General features: G+C 46.3%; 1 protein-coding gene across 1 annotated transcript in view; it reads right to left on the bottom strand.

Annotated features, from left to right (window-relative positions):
• LOC138808673 (polypeptide N-acetylgalactosaminyltransferase 10) overlaps positions 1 to 18453 on the bottom strand; it is a 249774-nt gene that overhangs the window by 25425 nt on the left and 205896 nt on the right. The window contains exons 5-7 of the mRNA XM_069994913.1: positions 16941 to 17126; positions 10605 to 10788; positions 7828 to 7945 (exon numbers count right to left, since the gene is read on the bottom strand). Of these exons, the coding sequence (XP_069851014.1) occupies positions 7828 to 7945; positions 10605 to 10788; positions 16941 to 17126 (488 nt within the window). The remainder of the gene's footprint in view (positions 1 to 7827; positions 7946 to 10604; positions 10789 to 16940; positions 17127 to 18453) is intronic.

The following is an 18453-nucleotide window of genomic DNA, read 5'->3' as shown; positions in this document are numbered from 1 at the left end:
CAGGTGGTTAATTGGAGATAAGAGTCTCCCAGACTTTCTTGCCCGGGCTGGCCTTGAACTTCGATCCTCTGATCTCAGCCTCCTGAGAGGTTAGGATTACAGGCATGAGCCACCAGCGCCCAGTGTAATTTCTCTCTCTCTCTCTCTCTCTCTCTCTCTCTCTCTCTCTCTCTGCCCCCCCTTCCTCTCTCTCTCTCTGTCTCTCTTTCTTTGGCTGCCAGCTTGAAGTAGGGCCTGGCCCTTAGCTATTTCACTCAAGGCTGGTGCTCTACCACTTGAGCCACAGCTCCACTTCCAGCTTTCTGGAAGTTTATTGGAGATAAGCATTTCATAGGTTTTTCTTTCCCCCAGCTGGCTTTGAACTATAATCCTCCAGATCTCAGCCTCCTGAGTAGCCAGGATTACAGGCATGACCCACTAGAACTCCACTTGCCTTATTTTATTTTGAAAGTCTTGGGGCTTGAACTCAGGGCCTGGGTGCTGTCCCTGTGCCTCTCTGTGCTCAAGACTAGTGCTCTACCACTTGAGCCACAGCATTCTACCACAAAGCCACATTCCCAGCCCGTCTTATTTTTATATATCCTATTTCACTCAATCTCTGGACAGAACTGTGACTTTTATATAAGGAAAACCAAACATTTTAGTGATCATATTCATGTTTATTTGCATCAGACTGTTCAGTCCTGGACTGGCCTTTTCCCATGCAGCCCTAAGGGTTCCTGTATCTTTTCAGATCCCACGAGTTCCCTCCGGGAAACCAGGCCCAAGGGCCATCTCCTCTTGAACCCTCCTACAGATTCCCATCTCTCTCTTGCCCCTGCAGGCTGGCCCCATGGGTTCCTGCACCTGTTCTGGCCACTTAAGACAATGGCTGTGCCCTGTAACTCTAGAATAGACCCAGGAGGTACCACTGGGCCAGGCCTTCCCCTGGGAGATTCTTCACTGGCATTCTGGCAGTGAAAGAGCTCATCATAGAATTGGGCAAATGGTTCAAACAATTGTTAGAATGTATGTGAGAGGCGGGTGCTGGTGATTCATGCCTATCATCCTAGCTACTGAGGAGCCTGAGATCTGAGGATCATAGTTTAAAGCCAGACCAGGCAGGAAAGTCTGTGAGACTCTCATCTCCAATGAATCATCAGCAAAAAAGCCCAAAGTAAAGCTTTGGCTCAAGCGGTAGAACAGTAAAAAAAGCTCCGAGGATAGTGCCCAGGCTCTGAGTTCAAGATTTAGGACCAGCAAAAAAACAAAACAAAAATAAAAACAACCTTGAACAGAAGATCACATTATATGTATGCACATCTATGCACACATATTTTTATTAATATCTTTTGTTTTTTAAATGTTTTTACTGTAAAAATACTATACAAAGGGGTTACAGTTAGATGAGTAAGGTAATGAGTATACTAATATCTTAAAACTTGGAGGTATCTAACTTCTATGTGTGTGTGTGTGTGTGTGTGTGTGTGCGTGCTCATCAGTACTGGAGCTTGAATTTAGCCCTTTCAATCAACACTGGTTCTCTACCACTTGAGCCACAGTTCTATTTCCAGCTTTTTGGTTGTTCACTGGAGATAAGAGTCTCACAGACTTTAACTGCCTGGGGTGGCTTTAAATCATAATCCTCAGATGTCAGCCCCCTGAATAGCTAGGCTGAAAGGCGTAAGTTACCAGTGCCTGGCTCATATAACTTCTTTTATGTAGTATTCCATCATTTAAGTATTCTCTAATGTGTTTTATCCCCTAAGGAAATGCATTTGGGTCACAGACCATCTTACCTAACTGACAGTAATACTCCAACTAACAGCTTCTTCCTAGATCATTGCTCGTCTATGCACTGTGTCTCTGGGGTAAACTCATGGGAATGAGATTTCAGGGCAAAGGATGTGTGCGCTCTGAAATGTAACCGATTTTGCAAGACTGCTCTTCACAAATGATCTATCCACTTACATTGCCCCAGAGCGTCATCTTTCTCAATCTCATTAAGCCACGTGGCTCTGCTTGGATGCTTTCTCTCTCTTACAGATCACAGTCGAAGATATTTGAACCCTCTGGATGCAGTGCAGTTCCCTTCTTGCTTACCCTTACACTGCCACCTTAATGTATACCATCTCCATCTATGTAAGACAAAGGCCCCGTCTCACGGAGAAGGAAGAAAACCAGGACAGCAGTATCTGGGTATCAGGGCCGGGGAGGCAGAGTGATGGGATCAGGCTGGGGTCCCCACATGGGTGGAGAACAGACCCCATGGAGAAATTGGGATCCTGCCTTCCCACTGAGCTCTTTGTGCTCTATATAGTTTTTTTTTTTTTTTTTTTGTTGGTCGTGGGGCTTGAACTCTGGGCCTGGGCGTTGTCCCTCAGCTCTTCAACTCAAGGCGAGCGCTCTACCACTTGAGCTACAGCGTCACTTCCGACCTGAGCTCTTTGTCCACCACACAACATTACCCAAAGATGGGGCCACAGGGCTAGGGGGGGAAATGGAAAGTTTTTTCACACCAAGTGACAGACAAGCTTCCAACTTCCAGTAGTGTGACTTAGGATTTCTCAATGCTATCTCAGTTTGGAAAGCTGCCAGACTCCTACCTCCAAAATGAACCAGCAAAAGCTGCAACTGGAGATGTGGCTCAAGTGGTAGATTGTTAGCTTAGCACGAAAAAGCCCTGGATTCGATTCCTAAGTACCACATAAACAGAAAAAGCTGGAAGTGGCACTGTGGCTCAAGTGGTAGAGTGTGAGCCTTGAGCAAAAGAGGCTCAGGGACAGTGCCCAGACCCTAAGTTCAAGCCCCACAAACAACAACAACAACAAAAACCAACCAACCAACCAAACAAACCATAAAGAAAAGAAAAGAAAAGGTGCTTCAGAGACAGTGAACCATGTGGGCTTCTAAAGATCGTATGGCACCTGCACCTGCTACTAGCCACAGCCCTGAGGTGCTGGATGAGGTGTGTCTATGGCTTGTCCTCTCCCACATCCACTGCCTGGTTAGGATGTTGCTTAGTGATAGACAAGACATTTGGCAGGCCAAGAAGACTCAATCTGGAGTCTTCTGCGGAGTGATGGGAAATACAGACCCTTTCCAGGGAGGGTCTATAGGTCACAAAGCCAGGTAAAGTCCTCAGAGAGTGACAGCAGAGGAGAAGGGCTAGTCCTTGGATCCTGCGTGTAGTAGTTTACCCTGGAAGCTGCGTAGACCCATTAGATCTAGCTTTTTGCATCAGTCAGACCGATTGACTTGGTTTGGGTCATCTGTGGCAGAGAGTTCAGAGTAGTACAATGGAGTGCAAGAAAAAATGGGGAGAGGGAGAGAGAGAAGCAGGGACAGCTCATGAAGGGACTGGATGCTTGGCTTTGAAATCCAAGACTTATTTAACCACTGAGAGTTGAAAGGATTGTAACTTCCAGGCAGAACAAAAGCTGTGCTAGGGGGTGAGAGGGGTGTGTGTGTGGGAGAGCCATTACCTCTTCTACAGATTTTTCAAACGTCTTTTCTGAGGATTTCCCATCAGGTTAAACACATGATCAGAAACCAGAGCCGAAGTATTCATCCCTGAGTCCTGATGACACGTATCAATTTCTCTTCATTTTGGAGCAGACACTTGTGCCTTTCAGACTAGTGTCACTGTGTCACTAAGAAAAATGGAGTTGTTGGGAGCTAGTGGTTCATGCCTATAATCTTAGCTACTCAGGAGGCTGAGATCTGAGGATTGCAGTTCAAAGCCAGGCAGGCAGGAAAAGTTTTTAGAGCTATGGGCCAAGTGTCAGAGTGCTAGCTTTGAGCAAAAAAGCTCAGGGATAGCACCAGGCCCTGAGTTTAAGTCCTAGTACTGAGGAGGAAGGGAGGGAAAGAGAAAAGGAGGGAAAGAGGAGAGGAGAGGAAGGAAGGAAGGAAGGAAGGAAGGAAGGAAGGAAGGAAGGAAGGAAGGAAGGAAGGAAGGAAGGAAGGAAAGGAGGGAGGGAGGGAGGAAAGAAATCTAGCAGAAATTAATCAGAGAAAAATGAGCCCTTGGGAGATATTTGGCTGTGGCAGACACTCCATGTGAGCAAGGAGCTGTGGGCAGATGACTGGGCCCACTAGAGCCCGTTGTCGGTGGACAGACTTTCCCTGGGGTGGGATACAAGTGGGCTGGCAGATGGGCTGTCGCTGGCTCCAGAACTTGGGTTCTCCAAGCCAGGAGAGAGGGAGCCAAGGGATAAAATTCTGCCTTCCAGAGCTCAGAGCCGGCTCATTACATCGCCTTGTTTCCCCTGGAGAGTGACAGATATAATTGGATCAAAATGGAAACATGAGCCAGACGCCTTCTCTCTCCTGGATGAGAGACTTCCAGTACAGCTTCATTACCAAGTCTTTTGTAAATAAACTGTGTGGAGGGGGAAAAATGCCATTTGTTCTGCTATAATTGCCTGATGAGCGACATTAGATGGGCCTTTGAAACCCACAGAACGGAATCGCTTTGGGTTTAAGACATTCCTTTGTGACTGGGCACCAGTGGTTTGCACCTGTAATCCTAGCTATTCAGGAGGCTGAGATCTAAGGATCATGGTTTGAAGCCAATCTGGGCAGAAAAGTCTATGAGAGACTTATCTCCAAGTAACTATTAAAAAAAAAAAAAAAGAGAGAGACAGAAATAGACCTATGGTTCAAGTGGTAGAGTGCTAGCCTTGAGCAAAAAAAGCTCAGAAACAGTGCCTAGGCCCTGAGTTCAAAGCCCCAGGGCTGGTACACACACTCACAAAATCTCTCTCTCTCTTTTGTCAGTCGTGGGGCTTGAACTCTGGGCCTGGACACGGTCCCTCAGCTCTCCAGCTCAAGGCTAGCGCTCTACCACTTGAGCCACAGCGTCACTTCCGGCTTTTTTTCTTTTTGCTTATGTGGTGCTGAGGAATCGAACCCAGGGCCTCATGCATGCAAGGCAAGCGCTCTACCACTGAGCTACCTTCCCAGCCTCTCGGAGTGGTTTTTTAGAGATAAGACTCTCACGGCCTTTCCTGCCTAGGCTGGCTTTGAACTGCGATCCTCACATCTCAGCCTCCTGAGTAGCTAGGATTGCAGGCGTGAGCTACCATACCTGGCACAAAAGCTCTTTGTGCATATTTTTCTCTAGTCACTGTTCTGCAGGAGGAGCTTCTGACTTGTTGACTAAGGAGCTACAGAAGCTTGGGAGCTAGTTCTGGCCAGTGACACAGCTGCTCCAAGCATTCAGCCAACAGAGACTGATGAAGTGACTTTCCATGTGAAGGCAATCCTTTAGGTACTAGGGAGGTAGCACTGACTGGAATAGAATGTGATCCCTACCTCACTGAAATTTATGGTTAAGAATTCATGATTCAAAGGGTTCATTTCTGGGAACCAATCTGGAAGAGTATTTCATACATAGAGGTCCAGAAGACAAATTTGGGAGGACTGACTGCAAAGTTAAAACTCTGCTGATTTCACTGGTACTCATGGAATGTATGTACTATTTGGAAAATGAGATTTCATGAGCTAGGGCTACTAATAAATGACCTATGTACCATTAAGCACCAAACCTGCACCCAAGCAGACATGATTAATCAAATATTACACTTTTCTGGATAAACTTGGCTTTAGCTTCAGAATATATAACACAGAAAGAGAAGAGGGCAGCCCCAACCAATGGACCAAAAGTGGCTAATTCAAGTCAGATTATTGTGTCAGGTTGGGCAAGCTCCTCCCTGGCTGGAGTTCAGCTATCACACGCACTGTTTGTAACGACATCTGTTCCAATTGCTTATTGCTTATTTCATTGCAGTTGTTAAATATTTTGAATATTACTTCTGGATATTAATATTAGTTTCCTTCGGGGGACTGGCTCCCTCAGGGCAGACAACTTTCAAGATCATGAAAACAGACACAGACTGCTTTTCAAACCTGAACAGTATTTTCAACAGGCAAGGTTAGTACATCTTATAATCCCAGCATTTGAGAGGCTGAGGCGGGAGGAACGAGAGTTTGAGGCCAACCTGCACTGCAGGGTGAGGACCCCCCCCCCATCTCCAAACAACAAACAAAAGCCTCAAACAAGATTATATATCAGCATAATTCTAGTAATTTTTTTGATTTGCTAATCAAGAATTTGTGTTCTTCACTTCTGTACTATTCAACCAGTGTTACAGAGCACAATAATATGTTGAGTTATGATCATAATCTTTAGGATATTTATTAAAATGTACCTAAGGAGCAGGGTCTCATTTAATCTTTTCAACCACCTTGAAGATGAAAGTATCACTAAACCCTTTTTTGTGTGAGTACTGGTATTAAAGCTTGAGCTCAAGGTCTGGGCACTGTTCCCTTAGCTTTTTTGCTCAAGGCCAATGGTCTATTTGAGTCACAACTCTACTCTGTTTTGTTTTGTTTTTTAATTTTAAAATTAATTGGAGATAAGAATCACTCACATGGATTTTCCTGCCCAAGTTGGCTTTGAGCTGTGATTCTCATATCCCAGTCTCCTGAGTTGCCAGGATTACAGGCGTAAGCTACCAGCACCCACTAAATCCATGTTATAGAAGCAAGGCTTAGGGAAGTAAGAAGTCCTGGCCCATGATCACACAGCTGGTAGGTAGACGCAGAACTAGAATCTGATCTTGGCTATCAGGTTAGCCCCAAAGTCATGGCTCAAGAGGGGAACACTGCTCATGGGCTGGTATCTGCCTTAGCCAAGTCCTCAACCATACAAGCACAGGGCAAACCAATTTTCTCCTCATTAGGCCTAGCTTTCTTCATCTTAGAGCAAGGCAGAGTCCCACAAATAAAGAAGAGAATGTGGACTCAAGTTCCTAACTGATAATTAATTAACTAGTAACTTCTTTACAATTACTGTCAGACAGCTTCTATGGCCTAACAGGCTAATTAAGGCAGCTTACAGTAAACATCTATTCATTACATCTTTAATAACACCTGCCAATTATTAATTGCTGGCTGTGTTCCTGGCTGCATGCTAAACACTTTCTCCATATTATCTCACTTAGTTTTCACAGGACTTCTGTAAGAGAAGTATTATAAACATTATTAGTGCTGACCCTAAACCTTGAACTCAGGGCCTCCTGGGCAATGTCCTTGAGCATTTGTGCTCAAGGCTGGTGCTCTACCACTAGAGCCATAGCTCCTCTTCTGGCATTTTTGGTGGTTCATTCGTGATAAGAGTCTTATAGACTTTCCTATCCCAGCTGGCTTTGAACTGCAATCCTCATATCTCAGCCTCCTGAGTAGCTAGGATTACAGGCCTAAGCCACTGGCACCAGACTATCATCGTCATCATCATCATCAGCATCATTACCATATTTCAGATGAGGAAAAAAAGAAGGCTTGGAGAAATAATCTAACTTGCCCAAAGTCACACAGCTATTGAGTGATGGATTTAGACCTTTAATCTAGGCTTCTTGTATTCTATGACTAGAGATTTTCTCCACTAGTCCTTGTGTCAAACGCCTGCAGTAACAGACACAAAACAATTTGAGAGGTGGCCAGGAATCACTGAGGCCAATCTGGAAGCTATGGGACCATTCTCAGAGCAGAGTATTGCTCAAGGCCTGTATGGTACGATGTCTGCCTTTCGCATCTTACGAAGATATGCAAAACAAAGGCCAGTCAGAGCAGTGCTGGAGATCAGCCTTCGGCAGCCCAAGGGTACCCCACAAGCAGCTTTTGCCCCCGATGTACCCCCACTCAAAGAAGTACCCTAAATTTATCTGAGAAGCAGAATAGGCTACAGAACCCTTCAGGCCTCAAATGCTCAACAGGCAGCCCACCAGGATTGGGGCTAAGAAGGCTGCCCAGGAGAAGGGGGCTTCCAGAGTGTGGACTCACCTTGAAGGAGATTTCATACTGCTCTCCTCCCCAGATCTCCAGGCCTGGATCGTACCCACCCAGCTCCCAGAACCACTTCCGATCCACGGCGAAGAGGCCGCCGGCCATCACAGGAGACCTGTCAAGGAAGAAGAACATGACATGAGGACACACGTGTCCTGCAGCCTGATGACGCGACTCTCCTGGTGGTTAGTGGTGTCCCACATGGCTGCTTCTTAAATACAGGTCTATCTGGGACAGGAAGGCCCTTCCTCTTTCTGACCTACAACTTCTCTTCCTAAAGGCTGTGTGTGTGTGTGTGTGTGTGTGTGTGTGTGTGTGTGTGTGTGTGTGTGTGTGTGTGTGTGTGTGTGTGTGTGTGTGTGTGTGTGTGTGTGTGTGTGTGTGTGTGTGTGTGTGTGTGCGCGCGTGTGCGTGTGCGCACACATGAGCCAGTCCTAGGGCTTGAGTGCTGTTCCTCAGCTTTTTGGCTCAAGGCTAGCACTCTACCACTTGGGCCACAGCTCCACTGTGCTGGTTAGTTGGAGATAAGATCTTCATGGGTTTTCTTCTCAGGCTGGCTTCAAACCACAATCCTCATAACTAGGATTTACAAGTATGAGGCCATGGTGCCCAGCATAAAGGCTGATTTTTAACCAACCAGGTATTACACTTTGCTTGGTTGTCTTGCTCATGGCTCTATCATTTGAACCATATTTCCAGTCTAGTATTTTGCTGGTTAATGGGAGATGGAAGTCTCTGGATTTGTCTCCTGAGTAGCTAGGATTCCAAGAATAAGCCATGGGCATCTGGCTTACTATTAGTCTTATTCTTCAAGAATTTAAGTGAACTGAGGATCAGGCTTGGAGGCTGGCGCTGGTTTTGCATGGCATAATTTTGGCTAAATCATAGCTCTGGACCAAGAGGAGCTCTAATAGCAGTGAGTAAATACAATGAAGATGGTCAAAAGACAGCCAATGTCTGAACCACTGAAGTCGTGCCTGGACTCTGTTCCTACCCCCACTGCCCATTACCCAGTCCCTCAGCTCTTCTTGAGCCTTCCTTGACAACATCAGAGATTGCCATCAGGAGCACAGCAGGAACTCTATCCACTCCTCACCTCCTTTCTTAGATGAAGAGGGTAAAGGCACAGAGAACTTGGGATTTATTTAGGGTCCCAACAGTGAGGAGGCAGCCATACCCCCATCCTCCTCCCCCAAATGCCCACGTGCTAATCACTGGAAACCATGAATATGTAACCTTACAAAGCAACAGGGACTCTGCAGAGGTGATCAAGTTTAATGACATTGAAATGGGGAAATCAGCTAGGCCCTAGTGGCTCATTCCTATAGCAGCTCAGGAGGCTGAGAGCTGAGGATCATCGTTTGAGGCCACTTGGGAAAGTCTGTGAGACACTCATCTCCAACTAAGTAGCAAAAATGCCAAAAGCAGAGCTGTGGCCCACTTTAATCTTTAAAAAAAAATTTATTTATTTATTTATAAAGTCAGAAGTAGAGCTATGGCCCAAATAGTAGAGTGCTAGCTTTCAGCTCAGGGACAATATCCAGGCCCTGAGTTCAAGTCCCAGGACTAGCGTGCATGCGTGCACACCGCCCCCCCCCCCGCCCCCACCACAAGAAATGGGGAAATTATTCTGGTAAGTTCAATGTAATCACATGTGCTCAACATGACCACAGAGCTTAGAGATGAAGAAAGGAGGTGGGAGAAGAAGAGGCAGAAAAGGAGATGCTATAATGAAGGAGGTAGCAAGGGAGAGGATGGCAACAGAAAACAATTGGATTTAAGATGGCATGCCTCTAACTTGCATTATGGAGGACGGGGTGTGAGCCAAGGAACATGGGCATCCTGCAGAAATTGGGAAAGTCAAGAATGTGGGTTCTCCCAACAGCTATTTTAGCTGGTAAGATTCATGTTAGACTCTCGGCCATTGGAACTTCAGCGTTGTGTGAAAGCCACTAAATTTCAGCCCATTTATCACAGTAACAACAAGGAATAAGTTCGGCCAAAAAGGCCTTAGATCAAAGGTCTCCTTGATTCCCTCTAACATGGGAGCTCAGAGGGCAGCTTGAAGGGACGGTGAACCCCTTGCTGATAAGAAGAGCAGGAAGTGCAGAAAAGGTGGCTCTGTTATTGGCTCAGCTCCACGCTATCATTAACGCAGGTAAGCCCATCCTCTCCTAGGCCCCTGTGATTCTCCTCCTCTTCTCCTCCCCACAGCCACTGGGCTTCTCAAACACTTCCAATAGGACAGAAGAGGATGATGGGAAGCTCAAGGCAGACAGATGCTTCTGTGACCTGAGACCTCATGGAGCCCATTTGGAAAGCAGGAATAATTGCATTCCCTGCCTGTGGTTGCTGGGGGGAGGTAGAGTTGGGTCAGGTGCAGAGCTCAGCACTGTGCCTGGCACATGATGATTTTATCTGGGCACCAGGCCTGAGAGACAGACAGCATGAGGGACTCTATTCACCTCTGCTTCGAACCATGATCCTCACATCTCAGCCTCCTGAGTAGCTAGGATTACAGGTATGAGCCACCAGCAAGAGTAGTTTTGATGATGGGGCTGCTCCAAACCCAGAACTCTTGCAACTTCCTTCCTAACACCCCAAATGCTGCTTGGACAACTCTGATATTGACTCCAAAGAGCAATTTGGGTGTCCAGGAGCTTGACAGTATGTCACAAGCTATACTGACTAGGGCCCAGAAGCTGTGCTTTTGGGAGGGAGGTGTAATGATGTTGAGTTGTATGTTGGGAGGGGCCTGGATCACTCATACTTACTCAAAGGGGTCACTGGGGTCATCTTTCTGCAGTTCTGGAGGGATCGGGATCCGCTTGTAATACAGCTCCCAGTCAAAGGCTCCCCGCATGGCGTCCCCTGCCTGGGTCTCATACCGAAAATCATCGTGATCAATCACATCGATCATCGGGCAAACAATAGTCTTGCGGTTCCGAGCGATGCGGTCTGAAGTAGCCAAGAGATGCCTGTTAGATGAGGTAGGAGCTAAAGGCTCACTCTATTCTGTAGCTTTCTTTCTCTCTCTCTCTGGTGCCAGTACTGGAGCTTGAACTTAGGACCTGGGTACTGTTCCTGAACTTTTTCATTCAAGGCTGGCTCTTACTTGAGCCACAGCTCCACTTTCAGCTTTTTGGTGGTTAACAGGGGACAAAAGTCTCATGGACTTTTTCCTGCCCAGCTGGCTTTGAACCCAATTCTCAGATCCTCTTGAGCAGCTAGGATGTGAACCACCAACACCTGTCTAGTCATTTTTAACATTTCTTGGACAATGTCTCTGAACTCTGGGTTTGGGAATCTACAGGGATAAAGGGTGGATCCTTGCAGGCTTGAAACAGGGATGTGGTGGGGAGGAAGGGGGGGCGGGGAGGGTGTTCCATTCCAGACCTGAGGCGGACCCACAAATAACATCTTCAACTCACAGCATTCTCTATGAAATGGGCTACAAGGCCCTGCCTTCCAGGATGTTCTGAACGATATAACCATGTGTGATGGTACTGTGTACAGAGGCCTGAGGATGAACAGTACACTATAGGAAGACATTGATTTCCTTCTGGGAGAATCTCCAGTCTGCCCCTGTCAGGTTTCTCATTCCAAGTCCCAATCTTGACTCATGGCTGTAAGCAGCCTGGCATGCCAACACTTGCGCCTCATGGCAGACCATATGTCTTGACAGCTCCTTGGGCTGTAAACAGCAAGCAGATGGCTCTCCTTAAGCTCAGTTTAATTTCAGGCTTGAACTCTTGCTCAGCTACCCTTGCTCACCTACGTGGTACAGCTGAGGCCCTAGCACTCAAGCCACGCCTCCAGCCTGGTTTTTTGCTGGTTAATTGGAGATAAGAATCTCTTGGATGTTCTGTCTAAGCTGGTTCTGAACTGAGATCCTCCAGGTCCCAGCCTTCTGAATAGTTAGGACTACAGGTGTGAGGTGCTCAGCTCAACTGGGCAATCAGGCAGAACTATGGGAGAGAGAATGGACTGGCCAGGGAGTCATGAGTCCTCTCATCTGGAAGTGGACAATGCTATAAGCTGGGGGGTGTCCAGATAGCAAATGAGGGCATTGACCTAGTTAGCTGTCCAGCCAGGGGAAACTAATTCTCCTTCCGTTATTCTGCCCAGCCTACCAACTGAATTGCAGCATTGATTTGCTTCCCCTTAGAGTCCCTCTTTCCAGGAAACATTGACTATGGCAGTTATTGGACGTGATGACCTGTCATAGGGGCAAGAAGGCCATGCTAGGATCTAGGCTACTCTGGGCTAGGAGTCAAGTTCAAGACTAGCAATGGGGGTCCTTTGTAGGGCCAGAGCAAACCAGCAGCTACCAGGGCCCACACTTCCTCAAGGTACAGTACAGGTTTCATAAAGGAGTTACATTCTGCTTTTCGAATCTCAAGGCATGATCCATAGATGGGTTATGAAATCAACTGTGTGTAGAGATGGGGATGAGGGTATAATGAACCAATGAACCAGTGAAGCCATGAGCTGGTGGCTCATGCCTGTAATCCTAGCTACTCAGGAGGCTGAGATCTGAGGATTATAGTTTGAAGCCTTCCTGGACAGGAAAGTCTGTGAGACTCTTCAGTAAATCTGGAAGTGGAGCTGTAGATCAAGTGGTAAGAGTGCTAGTCTTGAGCAAAAAAGCTCAGGGACAGTAGTGCAGGTTCTAAGTTCAAGCCTCAGAACTGGCACAAAAAAACAAAAACAAAAACAAAAACAAACTCCACCCCCCCCCCCCCACCTCAGGTAATAAGAGAGAGTGTGACAGATAAAAGGCTCTCAGTGGGTGTCAGTCATGTGGCGTAAGTGTATGCATTTGTGTATTGTGCTGAGTTGCCTGATCTATTTCTAACTGCAACAAAGTGCTTAAAAAAATCAGTAGCTTATGCCTGTCACCCTAGCTAATCAGGAGGCTGAGATCTAAGGATTGTGGTCAAAACCAGCCAGGCCAAGAAAGTCCATGAGACTCTTAGCTCCAATTAATCAGCACATAGATGGAAGTGAAGCTGTAGCTCAAATGGTAGAATGCCAGTCTTGGGTTTTAAAAAAGTTAAAGGGAAGTGCCTAGGCCCTGAGTTCAAGCCTTGGTATACACACACACACACACACACACACACACACACACACACACACACACACACACACACACACACACACACACACACACACACACACACACACACACACACACACACACACACACACACACACACACACACACACACACACACCCATCAGAGATGGTGTAACAGTCACATTTACATGTGGATATGGGAGCCATTGTAGCCTGGCTCACATATATAATCTTAGCTACTCAGAAGGCTGGGATCTGAGGATTGAGGTTCAAAAGCCAAGCCTGGGCAGGTAAGTCCTCTTCAATTAACCAGCAAAAAAGCTAGAAGTGGAGAGCTGTGGCTCAAGTGGTAGAGTGATAACCTTGAGCAAAGAAAGCTAAGGGACAGTGTGGGTATGACCTAAAATGCAAGGAAACTATCAGAGCCATGATGAAAGAAAAAAGATGAGAGAAGGAGGAAGAAGAAGAAAAGGAAGAAGAGGGAAAAGAGGATGATGGTCAGCAGTGTCTTTCCTGAGATGGCTAAATCCTCCTTAGGCTCAGAAATACTTAATCTTGAAAGAAGGCAGAGTGAGCCCAGCATGGAGTTGTTAATGGTTTCACAGACAATAGCCATGCTGCACTCTGTCAGCTGCTGCTATTAGAGGGAGAGACTTGTAAATTCACACTACAGACTAACATTTCTGTTGGAAGCTGAATAAAAAGAGGGGGCTGTTTCTTCCATGCGGTCTGCAGATTATGAAAATTGCCCTCATACATTTCCATAGAAACAGAGTTAAGGGCTATTTAGATTAGGAGCTCAGCTTCGTGGCCCACTACTTCATTCTCTTTATGAGTCAGGGAATGACCCTACAAATGGCTTGTTCTTCCAGGACCACAAATGAGGCGATTTATGGGGAGGCTTTTCTTTTTCTTTTTCTTTTTTTTCTTTTTCTGTAATGAGAAGCAGATGTAGACTGTCTCTTGGTTTAATTAAATCAACAATTTACCAGAAATTCTGGGTTACATCTTTTCTTTTCCCCCAAAGCCTGTGAGATCCTAGAGCTGAGTGTCAGAAGCATGTAATCGAATCATAAAACTCCCTGTTGAACTGGGTCAGGAATCAAATCCCTGGCTAATTGTGTGGGATTGGCTTTTGATTCTCACCCCTGGAATGGTGCCAATACTCCTCAGTGTGGTCACTGGACCAGCATCCATTGGGAGCTGGTCAGAAATACAGCCTGAGATTTCCCCCCACTCCCTTCTCCTGACTCAGAACCAACCTGGTAAGGTGCGATAGTGTTTCTTCACAAGTCTAGGTGATTAAAAAATGCTGGTACTATCAGGAAGATGAGGTCTGAGGATCACAGTTCAAAGCCAATCCAGGCAGAAGAGTCCATGAGACTCTTATCTCCGTTAAACTACCTCCCCTTTTCCAAAAAAGAAAAACAAGCCAGAAGTGCAACTCTTGTTCAAGTGATAGAGCACTAACCACAAGAAAAGAAGCTCACGCACAGCACCCAGGCCCTGAGTTTAAGCTCCAGGATTGGCAACCACAAAACCACAGTACTGAGAGGTTTGAACTCAGGGCCGGGGTACTATCTTTTAGCTTTTTTGCTTAAGGCTGGTGTTTTACCAGTTGAACTACACCTCCAGTCTTCCAGTTCCAAACTTCTTTTTGGTTGTTGTTAATTGGAGATAAGAACCTGTGGATCTGCTGTGCCAGTGGCTCACCTGTAATCCTAGCTACTCAGGAGGCTGAGACTTAAGGATTGCAGTTCAAAGCCAGCCTGGGCAGGAAAGTCCCGTAGACTCTTTTTTCTTTTTGCTTATGTGGTGCTGAGGAATTGAACCCAGGGCCTCATGAATGCAAGGCAAGAGCTCTTCCATTGAGCCATCTTCATAGCCCGTCCTGTAGACTCTTATTTCCAATTAACCACCAGAAAACTGGAAAGTGGCACTGTGGCTCAAGTGGTAGAGTGCTTGCCTTGAGCTGAAGAGCTCAGGGACAGTGCCCAAGCCCAGAGTTCAAGCCTTACGACCACCACCACTACCCCCCCTCCCCCCCCCCCAAAAAAAGAATCTGTGGATTTGTCTCTTTGCACTGGCTTCAAACAATGACTCTCAGATCTCAACTTTCTAGTTACATTTACAGGCTGAGCCACAGTGTGTGGCAACAAAACAACAACAAAAATCCACTCCCCCCGCTTTATCAGGCATTGAACCCAGAGCCTCACACATGCTATGCAGTGATCTATATCTTGAGCCACAGCCTTAGTCCTTTAGTTTATATTTTGCTTTTGAGATATGTCTTGATAACTTTTCCAGGCTCACAATCCTCCTTTCTCCCTGTAAAACAGGTGGGATTATATACATGCTAACTACCACGCCTGGCTTCTCTCAGATGGTTCTGACCCCTTGTTAAAGTTTATCAACTTCAGGTCTCTCTGAAACTCTCTGTGATGGACAGATGATCACTCGCTCTTCAGGAGCTCACCTTTCTTTCTAGATTTGTAATTTCTCCAACTGGCTGCACTGATGGCCCTGGCCTGATAGTCTGTTTGAAGATAACTTTACTGGCCTGGCAGCATGGGTTCAATGCTTCATCATGATAGAAGTCCTTGGTTTGGGTCTGGTCCAGTGGCTATGCCACCCAACACCCAGTCCCCAATCCCCATATCTCCCTGCCCACAGGCTGTGGCAGATACTTCTGGGTCATGCTGCCTTCTACCTGCAGGCTCCCCACATATCTGTCACAAATTCTAGATGGAATTGAACTTGGGAATCAGTGTGTGACTATGAAAAAGATCAGACTTTGGAACCAGACAGCTGGTGATTTTGACACCAAGGGCCTGAAGGGACAAGAGAGCCACTCAGTATCTCTGAATCTTACTTTCTTTGAACAACAACCTTCATATTCTTGTGAGGACTAGATGGTGTGTATAACCTGTGTGGCTCATTATAATGGCACAGTAAACAATAACTCCACTTTTTGACATAGAGATGTCCCCTCTAAAAGATTTTTTGTTGTTGTTGTTGTTGTTTGGTGCCAGTACTAGGGCTTGAACTCAGGGGCCTGGGCTCTGTCCTTAGCTTTTTTACTCAGCGTGGTTGGTATACTACCACTGAGCCACTGCTCCACTGCCAGCTTTCTTAGTGGTTAATTGGAGATTACAGTCTCAGGGACTTTCCTGCCCAGGCTGGCTTCAAAACTTGATCCTCAGATCTCAGTCTTCTGACTAGCTAGAGCTACAGATTTGGGCCATTGGACCCTGGGCCTCTATGACTTTTAACAGTATACAGTGCTAGCTTGCTTCCCTGCAAAACTTAAAGTGATCTAAGGAAAGTACCCTGTCATTTTCTTTTCTTTTATGCTGGTCTTGAGGTTTGAACTCAGGTCCTAGGTACCATGCCAGAGATTTTGTCACTCAGGGCTAGGGCTCTACCACCTGAGCCACAGATCCACTTCTGGCTTTTGGGTGGTTAATTGGATATAAGAGTGTCGTGGTGCTTTCCTGCCTGACTTTGAACCTTGATCCTCAGCTTTCAGCCTCTTGAGTAGCTAGGATTACAGGCATGAGCCACCAGTGAGCTGCCCAACACTTACCTTCTCTGAGTCTCAGTTTCCCTTTCTGTGATATGAAGGGACAGGAGTGATTGCATTTTTTTTTTGTTTTTGGGTCCGGTTGTGGGCCTTAACTTGGCCTGGGTGCTGTCCCTCAGCTCTTCAGCTCAAGGCTAGCGCTCTACCACTTGAGCCACAGTGCCACTTCCGGCTTTTTTCTTTTTGCTTATGTGGTGCTGAGGAATCGAACCCAGGGCCTCAGGCATGCAAGGCAAGCACTCTACCACTGAGCCACCTTCCCAGCCCCAGTGATTGCATTTTTAAGGTCTCCTGCAACACCCCTGAGTCTCCTAATCCCTTATGCTATTTGGCATTCTGCAGGATGCTCTCAAACAGATAAGGCAGCTGGCATGGGGCCTCCCTGAAGCAGACTGGAGCCCCTGGAAGCTGGCTCTCTCTAGGCTTCCCCTCCTCACCCCTGCTTACCAAGCAAGGGAGGTAGCCAGTTGACATTGGCTTCACAGTGTGAATCCAAGAATGTGATGACATTCCCAGTTGCTGCTGCAGCCCCCAGCATCCGGGTCCTTATGAGGCCTTCCCGTTTCTTGGTTCGCAGAATCCGCACGCTGGGGAAGTGGGCCATGTAGTCCTCAAGTGGTTTCTTCAGGTGTTCTGTAAGGGAGACACAGAGGAGAGATGGGTCAAAAACAACTGCTTGGTAACCATTCTTGTGCACCAGACTTCACAGTTCAGGTACAGCTTTCAGCTACACTGGCCCATTGACGGACAGAGTCAAAAGTGATAGTGATTCTTACCTGCATGCTACAAATGGAGAAACAGAGGCTCAAAGGCCAAACCACTGGTTGCTCATGCCTGTAAAAGCTAGTTACTCAAGAGGCTGAGATCCAGGGATTGTGATTTGAAGGTATTCCAGGGAAGAAAGTATGTGAGATTCTGGTCTCCAATTAACCACTAAAATGCCAGAAGTAGAGCTGTGAGTTAAGTGGTAGGGCACTAGCCTTGTGCAAAAAATAAATAAAATAAAAATAAAAAATAAAAATAAGGGAAGGTCTGAGATCAAGGCCCAGGCCTTGAGTTAATGTGCCAGAATTGACAAACTAAGAGATCTTCCTTCTCAATTTCTGGATTTTTCTTAAGAATATGATCTTTTTCTTCTGAAGTCCATCCACCCAGTAGGGCTTAACTTTTCCCCTGGATAGCTCAGGCCTAACCAACACAGTATTCCATTCCTTTGACTACTGTGACTGATTTAGGGATGGTTATGTGACCTGAGCAGGTCCAAATAAAGTCTCGGGAATGTGTTTTAACATTACTGAAGAATGAAGTCCTTCTTTTTTTCTGTCAGGGCTAAATCAGTTGGCCATATATATGAAGATGACACTGACATCTTTGGTAAAATGTGGTGGTGGTAGCAGTGGGGGGGGTTGCTGGTGCTGCAGGCAACGTGTAAAATGAGTAAGAGATACTGGTCTCAAGCAATTTTGGTTCCCCAACTCCCTTTGGATCTCAAACAGGTACTTCCATATGTTCTGACTGCACATTACAGCATTTTTCTTTTTTATTTATTGTGGTAGGGAATGGATTGCATGGGAGGGGGGGGTTAATTGAATAAAGAATTTTTTTCTATTGAAAGTTCCAGCCTTAATGCTGGGCTCTCTTGACTTGCTTCTATTTTTACTTTATTTTTAGTGCTAGACTGGGGCTTACTCGCAGCCTAGGGCTCTTGTTTAGTGTTTTTGCTTAAAGGATGGTGCTCTACCACTTGAACAACACCTCAACTTCTAACTTTTTGGTGGTTAATTGAAGATAGACTTATGTGCTTGGGCTAGCTTCAAACTGTGATCCTCAGATCTCAGCCTCCTGAGTAGCTAGGACCACCAAAGCCTGGAGAATGTCTCTCAATTTTAAGCAAAGTTAGGCCCCTTTATGAAAACTCTAGGATGACTAAAAAAAACTCTATAGTTTATGTCACACCTAG

This window comes from Dipodomys merriami, unplaced genomic scaffold, assembly GCF_024711535.1.
Source record: "Dipodomys merriami isolate MVZ:Mamm:240054 unplaced genomic scaffold, mDipMer1.0.p SCAF_467, whole genome shotgun sequence".
NCBI classification, from domain to species: Eukaryota; Metazoa; Chordata; class Mammalia; order Rodentia; family Heteromyidae; genus Dipodomys; species Dipodomys merriami.
The sequence above is the reverse complement of the archived record's forward strand: the minus strand, read 5'-3'. Positions and strand labels throughout refer to the sequence as shown.